This window comes from Plasmodium chabaudi (assembly GCF_900002335.3).
Source record: "Plasmodium chabaudi chabaudi strain AS genome assembly, chromosome: 5".
In the NCBI taxonomy this organism is placed as follows: domain Eukaryota; phylum Apicomplexa; class Aconoidasida; order Haemosporida; family Plasmodiidae; genus Plasmodium; species Plasmodium chabaudi.
The window spans coordinates 898,766-914,773 of NC_030105.2; the positions used below are offsets into that span (position 1 = coordinate 898,766).

At 21.7% G+C, this 16,008-nt stretch overlaps 3 protein-coding genes across 3 annotated transcripts; 2 read left to right on the forward strand and 1 right to left on the reverse strand.

Annotated features, from left to right (window-relative positions):
* Positions 1–2,461: 2,461 nt before the first annotated feature.
* PCHAS_0524900 (Plasmodium exported protein, unknown function) lies at positions 2,462–5,087 on the forward strand (the record flags this gene model as incomplete). Its single annotated transcript, XM_016797395.1, has 2 exons — positions 2,462–2,530; positions 2,631–5,087. 2 exons carry the CDS (start codon positions 2,462–2,464, stop codon positions 5,085–5,087), a joined length of 2,526 nt encoding a protein of 841 aa, XP_016655257.1.
* Positions 5,088–7,940: 2,853 nt separating this feature from the next.
* PCHAS_0525000 (early transcribed membrane protein) lies at positions 7,941–8,312 on the reverse strand (the record flags this gene model as incomplete). Its single annotated transcript, XM_016797396.1, has 1 exon — positions 7,941–8,312. The coding sequence occupies one exon, from the start codon at positions 8,310–8,312 to the stop codon at positions 7,941–7,943; it is 372 nt and encodes a 123-aa protein (XP_016655258.1).
* A 5,742-nt stretch (positions 8,313–14,054) lies between these two features.
* Positions 14,055–14,831, forward strand: PCHAS_0525100 (Plasmodium exported protein, unknown function; the record flags this gene model as incomplete). Its single annotated transcript, XM_016797398.1, has 2 exons — positions 14,055–14,126; positions 14,217–14,831. 2 exons carry the CDS (start codon positions 14,055–14,057, stop codon positions 14,829–14,831), a joined length of 687 nt encoding a protein of 228 aa, XP_016655259.1.
* Between the last annotated feature and the right edge of the window lie 1,177 nt (positions 14,832–16,008).

A 16,008-nucleotide genomic window follows, 5' to 3' on the forward strand; every position in this document is an offset into this window, starting at 1 on the left:
AAATACATAATATATGATTTATGTACTTATTAAAATTGTGCAGCATATCTATAGGCATACGAATTTGGTGTAACAATATTTTCATATTATTTGATAATGTTATATATATATAAATAAATAAGTTAATATAGAATATGCTAATAATTGAATTTGGTTATTTATAATCATATGAAAATACTTAATTGTAAATATAATCAACATTTTTTATTAATCATATTTATGCATACTTAAAAGATTATCTTAAGGCATAAAAGTATGTTTGAATAATTCTTGTGTGTTATATATGTGTGGTGCATACAAATATGATAGATTAAAGATATATAATGAATAAATAATGAATTTTATCTTAATTCAAGCAATAGAAAAGCAAGCATGTTAAATATTATAAATAACTGTTATTCATACAGCCATACAACACTATTTTATAAATGATTTTCAATCTTATGGACATTTTATAATATTAGCCAAGAAAAATAAGTTATTTTCAATTATCAAATAAAAAATTAATAATAATACTTCATTACAAGTTTTATTATTCTTATAAGTTTAATTGCCATCATTCAATAAAAACATAATACCAAACAATATAAAATAAATATGATGCTATATAAATCGATATATTGTTTCTTTCTATTTAAAGTAAAGTAATTATAATACGTTCAAGATAGCTGCATCTATTATGTATATATCTTTCGTTTTAGTTATATACCACGATGTATATATATAATTTGTTATTTTGTTATTTCCAAATGGTTTGTGATATGCATCTTTGCAGGTGATAGATCAATGTCATATGCATTGTATGTTATATATTTAAAGATGGGTTTTTAATATATTTTTATATTATAACTAATATTAATATTTCAATATAATTTCAAGTCTATGATAAAAGGAAAACCAACGGCATTCTAATAGTTAAATATGTAAGTATAATGCTGAAAATACTATTAAATAATAATAAATAATCAATGAAACTATTGTATGAGCTAAAGATTTGATATAGCACGTTTATTGATTTATTAACACTGGTGTTGTAATGTATAATGCCAATAATCTTTTGTGCGCAATGATTAAGAAGTTATAATTGTTGTGACAAAGAAATATATTTTTTAAATAATAGGATGTTTTCTAGATATAACTATATTTTAAATAATAAAAAATAACTTAACGGAAAATATGTCTTTGTAACAGCTTTTACTTAATAGTATCTTTATAGTAAATGGCATATATATATTTTTTCGTTTTAGATCATTAATTTATATGCTTCATTATTTTTCATTTTATATAAATCAAAAAAATATTATAATATCATTAATATATGGATACAGAGTTATTCATTTATTAAAAATAAATATTCTTAATTTATATAATTATTGGATTTTAATGCATATATCCATTTAATATTTAGAATAATATAATTTTGAATTAGGTATTAGTATATATTAGTTATGTAAAATACGATATATTGGTTATATATTTATAACATAAAGAATGGATCAATTGAAACTAATAATATTTTTTAATAAGGTAATTATTTAATTAAAAAATAATGTGTTTTGTATAAAATATGAAAAAAAATTACTATATAAATAAACAATGATTATTTTTTAAAACAATGGTGTAATTAGATATAGAAAATATAGTTATATTTTTATGTAAATTATATATTACGAACTTTAATCAACACAAAACTAAAAATATATTTAATATATTATAAAATATTATCCATCTTATCACCTAAACTATTTTTTATTTTTATATGATCAATAAAAATATATTTATTCAATTATAATAAAAAGACTTATAAATTTGCATTTTATGCAATTTATATAAAAAAAATAATAAATTATTTATTATATTATATAATAATATATGATGGTGAAAAAAAAATATATTTATAATTTATTAATGTATTATCATAATTAATATACTAAAACTTTCGTATATTGTAAATTTTAAATTATATGTTTTTTATTATTTATTATTTGTTTAATTCATATAAATTATGCATTAATTGAAATATTTGTATATATATTATAACTATAATATTTTTTATATTTTATATAATAGTCAGTATATATTTTTATTAATTAGTTTATTTGATAACTATAAAATATATAAATTATGTTTTTAAGTTATATATACTGTTCACTATATAATAAATGTCTATAAAATATTTTAATGGACGCATAAATGAATTATAATAATATATATTTGTCATATGCAGGAATTATAAGGTTTAAATTTGAGTCTACTTCAACTGATTATAGTTTCCTATGGCAACCTATATTTTATTACTAATAAAATAAATACAAATAATAAAAAATGACAAAATTAATAGTAAAAATTACTGATTTAATGGGTATATGTCATATGGTTTAATATAGTATTCTTGATGAAGCAAATAAAGTGAAGATATGCCAAACGGTGAAGGGAAATGTTAAAATAAAATAAATATAATATGATTCGATATATTGTTAAAATATTGATATGCAGTATTGTAATATGCTCTTTTCTAAATTATAACAAGGTAACAATTTAAAAATAAAAATAAAATTATTAATATTCCTCATAGACAATTTTATGATTACATAATATAATGCATGCATATATATTTTTTTACTTTTTAGAAATCCTTTTCCATATATTTCTCCAAGAAAAAGAAAAATGATGGCATAGTATTGGTAGGAAATGCTAGAATTTTGGCGAATATTGATAATGAAAGGTTGTTATATACTCCAAATTACACTAAAATAAGGAATTATAATAAAATAATTGAGAAGAATAGATATAATGGTAAAAACACAGTGCAAAGACCCGCAAAAACACTAAATGGCGGTTATAATAGTAAATATATAAAAGAGGAGATGACGAAAGAGGGGGTAGTAAAATATGTGCATATGCAACCCGATTTAGTAAAGCCAAATATGAAGGATGGTTTAGGAATGAAAATGCATGGATGCGAAGATAAAAAGGATGTATTGAAAGAATCTAAAATTAACACAACCCATAAATACAGTGCACCGGAAATCGATTCGCTAAAAAAACAATCTCAAATTGCACTAAGTAATAGACATACAAAAGATAATATGTCTGAGTCATATAATGATTATAACTTAACCAAATTAAATTCACAGCATGCATTAAGTGAAAAAAATAACAATGCATTAAAAAATGAATTAATCAAAGAAATTAGGTCATATATTCTAAAAAATAAAGACGAGCTTAATAAGTATACGAAATTGGAAGTATTAGATGCATTAAAGTTGGTATTAATGAATAATCAATTTAATAAAACCCCCCCAAAGGAAATTGATATAATCCTATATTATGCATTATATGAGCCTCCTAGAGTTCATAGAAATATTCCATATTATCATGATGAGACTTTAAAAGACAGAAATAAATTAAATCGAACTAATATAAGAAAAGAAACGACGGTAGAACACAATAAATTAGGAAATAACAAAATGCAACTACATACAAATCGACGAAGAAAAAATTTACCACATAAAGTTATGGTGGATAGAAATAACTTACCGAATAAAAATTCGGTGGAAAGAAAGAATTCGGCACAAGAATTAGTCGGAAAAAAGAAGATCAATGATAATAGATATGGTACAATAAGATATCGTATAGATAACAAAAAAGAATGGTCTTCAAACTATGATTTGATAAAAAAACAAAATATTATAAAAATAAAAAATGAGTTGAATAAAGTGGATCATCCTATAGAAAAATGTGTGAAAAAGGAAAATAAAATATTACATGAATATAAACATCCCATAAATACAGGTAGTAAAAATGACGAAATAAAAGAAGTAAATAAAGTAAGAGACTTATATGGGAATACAAAAAATGATTCATCAAAGAAAAAAGAAAGAGGGGCCGAAATATATATGGAAGATAAAAATGGGGAGCAACAGCATCCAAAAAAAAAAGAAACGGTCATCAAAATATATATGGAAGATAAAAAAGGAGAGCAACAACAGCCAAAAAAAAAAGAAACGGTTATAGAAATATATATGGAAAATAAAAAAAAAGAGCTAGATAATAAAATTGAATCTATAAAAATAAGCGATACAAATAAAAAATATGATTTATCAAATAAAGGTGATTTTGAAAATCCAAATAATATAAAACTGGGAATGAACGTATCAAATAATATAGGCAATGATGATGAGCTGCTAGAACGAAAAAAAAAACCTTTAATCCAATTAAATGCTAATGATAAAAAAGACATAATTAGGCCACAAAGTGAAAATGTAAAAGTTTTAGACATATCCCTGATAAATAAAAAAAAGAAAAATAATAATAAAAATATTGATGAAAACGATTTTATAGATTTATTTGATAATGATGATGAAGAAAGTTTATTAACTGAAGTACAAGATAATAACAAAATAGATGTATCTCTTATGGACGAAGTATATGACGAAAATGAACGCCTTTTATTTGAAAAAATAATAGGGAAAAAACGTGTGAAAGGAAAATATTATAAAGTAAAAAAATATTTAAAAATATTTGGCTTATATATATTACCCATAATAGGAGCAACTGTTTCGATATCATTAATGGGATTACAAATATCGAATATTATGGGAGCTGACATTTTCAGTGGATCTCTTATAACAGCTGGAAAAACAACAATAGTTGAAGGAACGCAATGTTTAGCAAATGCTGCAACTGATGTTATGCAAGGAATTACAAATGACGTATTACCGAGTATAGATTTAACTGATTTTAGCTTCGATGATTTATTTAACTCTATTATGGACGCTATTGAAAATACTACGATGGTTGGTATGAAGACTGCTAGTAACGCTTTAACCTGTGTATCTGATAATATGATACCTAAAGCTATTAGTGCTGCTACAACATGTGGAATTTCAATTGCATGTTCCCAAATATTTTACCCACTGGGAATTGCAGTAAACATTGCATTTCTTATATATACGATCACAAAGATAATAGTAAAATTAAATGATATGGGTAAGTTTGACAAATTCCATAAATATAGAAAAAAGCTTATAAATAAATTAAAAAGAAAAATTAATATAAAGGAAAAGGGAAAAAATAACCAATAATTCATATTACATCATCTCATTATAAATAATAAAAATTAATATTTATAAAAATATAATTAGTATATAATTATATATTGGCAATATGTTATATGCATACTATATGTAATAATATATTTGTTTTTATTGGATTAAATTATTTGTTTTTGTGTTGTTTTTATCCTTTCCATTATAGCATTTAATAAATATGCTAATACATATTTTATTTGTTTATTTATATGCTAACATTCTTCCCTATCTAATTTATTATATTTATGAATTATTTGATATCTGATTATTCTACTTAAATTTTATAATGCATACATATTGTTTTATAATGATTTTTTTCATTTTATATTGTATTATTATATAAAAAATATATATTTATTTATATGTTTTGGATGCGTTTTAAAATAACATTTTTTATGTTTTTAATTTAAATTTATAATAAACTTTTAGTATAATTACAAACTAATATTTGTATAATATTTCTTATTATTACGTTAAGTAAAATGTGCATTTTTTTGTCTACAAATAGTAAGAAGAAATAAATATTCTTAACATATAATTACATGAAAAATTCATTTATAATTTTATAAAAATAAGCCATTTTAAAAAGAAAAGGATACTAGTTTATAACTTATTATGCATATTATTGTACATTATGAGGAATTGTATTTTACTTGTTACTATAGATTTGTTTCAAAATGAAAAATGGCTATCACATATTATAATTATGTGTTAAGTAATTAGACACCAAAAAATAATTGGCATATCGTTTTTCTACAATGTCTTATATATATATTGATAATTCACACTATTTTATTCATAGTTATAATAATTTTGCATAATTCATATTAAAACATTTGTCATATCACAATATTATTCAATGCCTATTCTGTATGCCATTAAAAACATAATCAATACATTTTATTTGGTAAACTTAAAATAAATAATAATTATAAATTATTAATTCGCCTACATCAATTTGGCTTGCAAGCATCATTTATTCCTTCAATTTTCTTAAATAAAATTTAGATACTTTGATAATATTATTTATAGAAACATTTCGATTTTGTTAAAATGGTTGAAAGAAAATGTTATTGGTTGTTGCCATATGCAATAAATCAGTTTGGGTTAAACGATTTTTATGAATCGAATGCAAGTTTTGCAAATCATAATAATGATAACGATTATAATGTTGATAAACAATTTTTTAAAACGCTATCGATTTGCAGATAAAAAACTACATATACATTAATGAATTGCACAAATTAAAAGGTCTAATCGTGAAATGAAAATTTTAACTCAAGATATTCAAGGCAAATTAGCAGAAATTATAAAAAAGCGAAATAATAAAAAGGAAGATAAATTGTGAATACAACACATATCGTATGTTGCATTAAATAAATTGGATACATATTCTCCTGTGTCTGATTATGAATTTTTTTATCCATTTGAAAATGATGCAAACATTTTTGATATTGATTACGATAAATTTGAAAGTGAATATAATGAAATTATTACAAGTGATAATTGTAAGAATATAAATATGATGGTTGGTGTAAAAAATCATTACTAGGTGTATCAAAATATTTAGCATTAACCATAGTATCCTTTTTTTCGTCGGTATTTTCAGTAGGATTGTTCTCTCCCATCTTATATTATAGTTCATCTGTTATGCCATTCAAAGCTAAAAAAACTTGGAAAATATATAGTTTTCATTAAAGGGAAAAATGTGTTTATCATAACTCATGGCTTTCTATATTATATGTTAACATTAAATATGAAAAACAGAAAGATGGCGACGAGTATTAATACGAAAGACATTTATAAAATATTTTTCATAAGTGGCATGCATATATTTTTAGTGTCAATTATATATTAAATATGGTTAAAATATAATATCGATATTTTACATTTTAATGTTAAATATTGTCTAACCGTATATATGAACTCTTAATATGCTATAGTATAAGTGTTTATTGCAAAAGAAATGGTAATGATGATTCAGGGTTATACTGAATATATATATATATATATATATATATATATATATATCACAATGCCTTTATGCTTAGTTTATTTGATGAATAACTTTAACAAAGGCTTTTATTGATATTTCATATATTTTTTAAGCCTAAGATCACATTTTACCTTAACCAAACAGTATTAATAGCAAAATATACAAATAAATTACTATTGCTATACTGTTTAAATTTATGTTGTATTTTATGTAATTTTTCTATTAATGCATAAAAAAATATTTTTGTAATTATAAAGTTTTAGGTAGTTTATTATGTTACATATATATGTGCATAAAATATATTGGTATTACATGCTTTAAATAACAATATAAAAAATGATTACATATAATGTAACACTTGCATTAATCACTCTAATAATCTCATTAATTTCATTACTATAAATGGTATTAAAATTAAATATCACTTACAGATAAAATTATATATCACGGTACAATTTGCAATAAATATTAAATCACAGTTTATTTTTACTATAAAGGACACAAGTAGCATCACATATATATATTATATGCACAATATATTTTTTATACAATAAATGGGGAAAAATCGGGAAGAAAAAACGCGAATATATATAAGTTCTGGAATTGCATATTAATTATTGGCGTTTTTTAATAAATTCAATATTATATATATATGGCATATAAAAATAAAATAAAATGTTATAAAAGGCAGATAGATAACATAAAGATATTTAAATGCCTCGAACTATTGTCATCTTATTGATTTGTATAATTATACCAATTAATTTTTACAATGTGTGGGATATACTTGAATTTTTGATCTACTGTCATAATACGATATGAAAATAGATCATATCAATAAGATACTACAATTAGTGTGATAGAGGTGAGTATCCTCTTGCAGGGGTACTGGCAGCAGGAGCTGGTTTTGCGGGGGTCTCTACTTTGGGTGCAGGTTTATTATCTGCTACGGGGGCTGTCTTAGCATTATTTACTGCTGGTGATTTTTTACCCTTTCCTTTCTTTTTAAGATGCATTACACCAAAAGTGGTACCAGCTGCTGCTAATGCTAATGTTGTAATTAATGTAGCTATAAATGCAGCTTTGTTATTTTTAATTTTGTTAGCAAGAGATTTTCCATTGGCATTTGCGGGTTTAGCTTCAACATAATTATTAGATCCTGGGACGAAAACGTTTATGGCCAATAAAAAGGCAATAAAATATAATGCTTTTGTTAATTTCATTTTCGGAAAATTACGTTAAAAAATTAAATATAATAATATAATAATAATAATAAATTTATGAAGATAAATTAATGCAATTATAAGAATTTATTATAACAATAAAATTCAAAATAAAATACAATATTTAATATTTTTAGTAATTAAAAATAGTTTTTTAAAGAATAAAAAATAAATTATTGTGTGGTATTTCACTATATTTTTTTTAATTATATACTTAAATAAAATTAATATATTTTTTTAGTGAGGTGTGAATGGAAATCTATCCATTATGTAGAATTTGTCATTAATTTTATTATAGTTTTTTATTATTTATTTCCTTATTTTCTTTATATTTTATTGGCAATATTTTCGTGTATTCTTTGGATTACATGCTAAAAATATATAGTGCATTATTAGTTTCTAAATTTTATAGGTTTTTTACAATCATTTTTTTATCGGGTCAATTTATACAATTTTAAAAAATAAGTGTTAAAATTTAATAGTCAGTGAATACTGGGTATTTGCTTGATAGCATTATAAAAGTTTAAAGATAGAAAAATTAAAAAAATGGGTACTATATTAAAAAAGTACAATAAATAATATATATAGCAATAATTTTAAATATTCTATTAAATTGTTGTTATTATCCTTTTCCTGCACTAAATATAAGAGAATATAAATTTAATAAGGCACTTTTTTAAAATACTACATTCACACTTGTTTTATTGAAAAATTAATTTATAAGCTACCTAATATATATAAATATTATAATATATATACAATATACATAATATTAAAATTTTTGGAAATATTCCAATTTATTATCATTTATTTTGAAAGCATTTAATTCATATGTATCTCTCATGAAATTCATACTAATAATAAATGATTAATATAATAGCATAACATATTATAATAATATAGTGTGTGTAGCATATTAAACAAATAAAATAAATTAGTTATAATAGTTAAAAATGTGTAGTTCTCCTTTTTAAATAATACTAATTATTATTGTTGTTTATATAATACATATATTTATGGTATGTTTAATAGTTTTTAAGATTAATGTGGTGAAATATTTTATAATAATATGTAAAAATACGTTAAAATCCTACGTAAATGATATAAAGAAAAAATACTAGTAAACGAACAAATAGGTAAATGTATACACAGTTGATATATAAATAAATACAACATTTTATCAAATTGTTGTCATTACTATATTAAATAAATATTAATGCATATAAGCTATGTATATGTTGTAATTTCGGATTTATGATTCAGAGTTTTTTGTTCGAGTATGTACCCTGATTTTGTTTTGACGAATTTTTTATTATTTAATAATATTGTTTGTAATGCAACATCATTATATGCATATATAATAAAATAATGGTCGTGTTTGGTTCTTATAAATTGTATTAAAATAATTATGAAGATTTATCTTTTTTTTTACAAATTCATTTAACACCAATAAATATTTATCATTTACACCAAAAATATAAAAGCCTCTGGCAATATAATTATTATTTTCCCCACGCACACATAAATTTTTTTATTTTTATAAATATGATATTTATAAGTTTTCACATTAAATATTGAATAATTCGTGTAATTTATTAGACAACAAAAATATTTTTAACGATATATTGTTTTTGCATGCACTTTTTTGGTTTGCAAAAAACTGTAATGTTGATTGGTGCGGAACGAAAAAACAATGAGAATATATATTTATTTGCATTTTTTATATTTTATGTGAAAATATAACGAAATGCATATGCTTTATGTTATCATTGTTGGTTATTCTGATAATAATGCCAAAATAAGTTAAAGAATTGGGGTAATATAAATGTATATATTGTTGTATTTTTGTATGAACTCCTATATTTTTACTTTTTTTATTTTAAGGAAACAAGTATGGAATTATTAAAATTTTAAGCAGCCTTAAAGCGTCTTAAATCCTTTTAATAATCGAATTTAACAACAAATTTAATGTTTTGATAGGAAGGTTTTTTAAGTTTTCGAAAATACACTTTTAAAACTATTAAAAATAAGAAACAAAGCGATTATTTTTTATTATAGCATTTATTTTATAGGAAATTATTCGTCGTTTCATGTTTTTTTATGCAGATTTCGGATTTAAACATAAAATAAAAAAATATATGTATGGAAAAGGGAGCATAAACTTAAAAAAATTAAATTATATATATAGTTATGATGCTTACACATTTTTAAATGTGCTATATACTAATATGATTAATGCATAAACAGGTTTATATATTTCATGAGTGGGTAACTATGGTATATATTTTTTTTAATTATTTTTTTGTATTGTGTTATATGCATTATTTATACGATAATCAAAGGAGGAATACTTTGAAATGTATGAAAATGCTAAAATATGGCATTAGCATGAGAACTTATAGACTTATTAAAATATAAGGAATATTTTTGTAATATGCATTTTGTATTATAACTAAGGATTAAATACCCCATTAAAAATATAAAAAATAGTTACAGCTAAGGATATGATAAATTTTATTATACATCATTTTTTTCTTGATTAATTAAATTTTTGGGTGTTTATTCGAAGAGGGTGACAAAAGGTATATGATAGTGGTTATTTATGATGGGGCTGCGGTATTTGATTAAATTATCTAAGGTAAATGCAAATGATGCAATTATAATAATGATGAATGTTATGTAATATATGATTCCTTTTACAAAAGGAAATGTCCTATTGCACAATCCTCATTAATATTGGAATTACCATTTTAACGAATAAAGCATTAGTTGAAATTGATTTATTAAGAAATCTTCCTGTCTTATATGAATTATATATGTTTAGGAAACTTTGTGTCATCATTTTATCATACAAATTATTTATTATTTTAAGTAAAAAGGGTAATACTAAAAATTTGTTTGTTTTTTCTCAGTGGCTGAAAGACATTTATTATTTTCATTGTTACATAGGCTGCTGTAATAATGTAATACACTAAGTATTTTCTATAAATTATTGGAAGTAAATAATTCTTTAACTCTGGATCCTCTGAATATTTTACTATGCCAATTAAATCTTCGAATCATTAGAACCCTACAATTCCCTAATGATTTTTTTAGCATTTTTATTTTTTGCTAATTGAATAACTATAGGGCCAGCATAATTAAATCCTTGTAACTTTTGAATTATGTTTTTGAGATGAATACCATATTTGATAGCACTTATTTTTACTTTTAGATCATATGTGTCTTCATCGTTTTGTGAAAAATTTGAATATAAATTGGGGCTTTACTATATATAGACGTTGAAAATGTGGCTTTTCTTAAGTTTTTAGAGTTCACTCGATATGGCATTAACTTGATTTGGCATTGATGTTGCGTTAGTTAATACCCTTATAACTTTAAGTGAGAATGAAATGATGAGCTGGATACTCACATCCCATTAAGTTTTTAAAATAATAGACTGTAATTTAAAAAGTTGATAATAACATGATGCAACAGGGTGCAAGCATAATTGAAGGCATACAAAATATAGCTTCATATATTTTTTAAACAAAAATATGGTACTCATTTTATAAATATTTCTATGGCACTTTAATGGAAAACTACGCAATCCATATTAATAATGTAAATATAAAAAGCTTGGAAAATGAAAACAAATCATTTATTTTTACTACCATATTAAATCTTAATACTATATATTACGTTAGTAAAGAGATACTATTGTTTATATTCTGGATAATGGCCGATATATAATTAGTTTACATTTGGTCTTATTTTGTTTGCTCATTATTATTATTTTATATGAATAATTTTTGAATTTTTTAAGTAATGCAATTTTCTACATATAGAAATATTTATCATATATGGATTTTTGTTTAAATATGGCCTAAATGAGAAAAGTAAAATTAGGCATTTTTTAACTATGCGCAAATGAGAAATAAAAATTTTAAATATATTGAATGAAATAATGAATAAATAACAAAAATTATGTTATTTTTAAAAAAAAATAGGTAAAATATAAAAATTTTTTAAAATAATTTTATAAATAATAAATAATACAACAGTTGTATAGTTCTACAACGATGCTGTTCTTGCTAAATTTTGTAAAGTATGAAAAAAAAATTTTATATACTTAATACTAAAATTTGTTAAAATATTAACATAAAAGGGGCATGTCTACAAAAAAATTTTTGAGCATTTTTTAAAATGAAATAATTTAAGGTATTGAAGATGAGCATATTTTACAATATAATTATAGGTGCATATAAATTATTTAAATTTAACCATTAAACGGATCGAAAAAATAACAAACATTATAACAGTAAATAAAATTGCTATCAATTAAACATCACAATTGTATCACATATGGTTCATAAATTCCATGTATTATTATGTAATTAAAAATGATAGTGAGACTAATTGTTGAAATAAATACATAGAATTATTTATGTTACAAATATTTAGGAAATTTTATAGTTATACAATGCCATAAAAATGTGCTTTATTATATTAATTGGTCATCGAAAATAATAATTATTATATCTAGGGAAAGGTGTTTGTATATGCTTGCATAAATAATATTATAGTAAAATTATTACATTAATTTTTAATGTTTTTACGGGATAACATTCATATTGAAATTCCAAACTATTATTATGCTTGAATAGTATCATATATTTATAATCTTATATTAGACCTCAAATTTTATTACGTTTTAATATTATCGATGGATAAAATATTCAATAAGCATTTGTATTAAAGCAACATATTATCATTTACAAGTTTTGAAAGCCATATATAAATAATAATATTATTTAGATATTGAATTTTGTATTTAAGTTAAATATTGGAATCAGTTTCAAGGCTAATATTATTAATATAACAATCTTTTATATGCGTAAAACATTTTTGTAATATTTTAAAATTGGCATTTAAAAACTTTAATAAGTTATTATAAACGAAATGCTAATACAGCATATTGCTGTATGGGTTTGTCATTATGATAATAATTTGATTTTATTTATATTAATTATTTTGTTAATTTTAAACAAATTTATTCAAAAGGTTTTATTTTCATTAATTTTGTAACCTTTATCTAATAGCCTTCGTCTTATAATTCTTTATTTTATATAGTTTTGTTTTACATGTTATATTCCTTAATGATTTAATTACTTAATACTATTGTTATGGTTATTGCTATAAAATTGAAAAAGGAATAATTTTTTTAGAGAAATTATACTTATAGTAATATATAAGATAAATAAAATTAGTGCATTACATGCAGTTATAAAGAAAAAATATGTTATAAAAATTATTTATTTATATTCGTAATGTCAAGTAAAATGCATTTATTCGCCTTTAATTACAGTTGTGCTTCACGGCATGCTGTTTTTACTATTATTATTAATTTGTTACTTTATTATTATAATTATTAATTCTATTATTTGACATATTTGGTAATTTTAATTAATTATTTTTAATTAACAAACAACAATAGACTAACTATACATTAATTGAAAATTCTTTATGCAACTTGTTATATTTAATATAATTATAACAAAATATTACTATATGTTTTGAGTATTATAAATTATATTAGTATATTTTATTATATCTTCTTAAATATAATTAGTTTAATAAAGACATCATAAAATAAATTTCGAATAGTAATATACTATAGTGTTATTATTTAAGAGACAATAAACATTACTACATTTTTCTATTATTTAATTATTTAAAATATTATTATATAATATTAAAAAAATGAGTTTAATTGTTTTGGTTAAACCTATTATATTTGCCCTTATAATATGTTGTGAATATTACCAAAATGAGGTAAGAATAAATATGGCACGCAATATGATTCTATTATTATGATTCTATTATTATTCCAATATATATTTAATTTATATGTACTATTTTTAGGTGAATAAGAGCGAACATATATTTAAAGAACACAATGCGGTAATTACACTGTCATCAAGAGTTAATAGATTATTAGCAGAATCTGAAGCAGTACCAAGCACGAATCCTCTAAGTTCATGCCGCCGAAAAAAAAAGGAATCCAATGCCGAGTCACAAAAAGACGAATTGGAAATAAATATAAATGAAAACGATATTGTTAATTTAGAAAATTATATAAAAGAAAATGTGAATAATAATAATAATAATAATATGATTAACGATGACGATGACGATGATGATGATGAGATAGAATTCGAGGAAGAAGGATATTCTTCGAATTACCGAACATACAGTAAACGAGATTACTTATCACGCAGCTATGAAAAAAATCCCAAAAATTTTTTGGGTATTAATATGAAGAAAATCAAAAAATATGTGTACAATATTAATATGAGAGCAGGATTTATTGGTACTGGATCTTTTGTCATTGGTTTTCCAATTAGCCAAGGATTGAACCCTACAAATAAATTTGCTGCTGCCGACGTTTCTAACTATTGGTTAACCTTATCTTTGTTTACATATATCGCTAAATTCGTACATAATGTGACTTTCAAGACCAGAAAACAAAATATTTAATATCATTTAAGGGCATTTTAAAATTTATTTATGCAATGAAACATAAAATATATACATCCATTGGAGCCTTAAACTATAATCATACATAAAAAATGGTGAATATTAATAAATAATTATATTGATATAATTACATTTAATTGTAAATATTCGTTTTTTATGTAACCCGATGCATAAATTGTATATTTCACGATTTGTTTATGCTTTGGCAATAACACCTTTAAAATGATAATAAAAAATAGTATTTGTATATATTTCCCAGAGATGTGTACTATGTAAGAAATATATTTATAATGCGTGTTCTTTAAAAAATTTGATTAATTGTATATTTTTCATATGTTGATATATTTAATGGATTTACATATAATATAGAATTGTCATAAAAATTCGAACATTGTCTGTCTTGAGTTTCATTTATTTGCATTTGATATTGGCTTGCCTTTGTATGTTTATTAATGTTATTATATACCATTATATCATTTTATTTGAAAATTATTAACTTATTATATATAAAAGATGAACAATAATTTTATTAATCATTTAAAACAATTTCGTATATATACTTCATGGTGGCCACAAATAGTGACTCCATTCAATTTTGATAGCATCCATATGTAGTCTTTAAATTTTTAATGATACATCTGTATTTTTCATCATTAAGAAAATAAATAAGTTAATAGGAATAATTAAAAATAAAATTTATAAAATATATCATGCATGGAATTAAATATATATATCTTATATTTGAATAAGCATGGGGAAACTTTATATTATTTACCATAGTATGCCAATAATTTTAAGTATAAAATATAAAGTTAGAAAAATATTGTAAAAAATACAACAATTTTTAAAATGATACAAGTTGCAATATACAATTTTAATATAATTATAGATAAAAATATATTAATTAACAACAGCTATGGAAAAATGGATAGTAGTTAATATTATATAAAAATAATAGTTTTTCTGTTTCTTTCCATTTATTTTTGGTGTTTTATAGATTTTCCTTTGCTTTGAGTATAAAGCATGATTTTATATTTTTTAATATTGAAAAAATTAATTTAAGCTAAGAATTATATTATGTTTATGCATGGTTGGAACAACAACTAGAATATTTCTATTCATAATAACGATAGCATGATCAAATTTATATAGAATAACAATTTCCGATTGTGGTGAA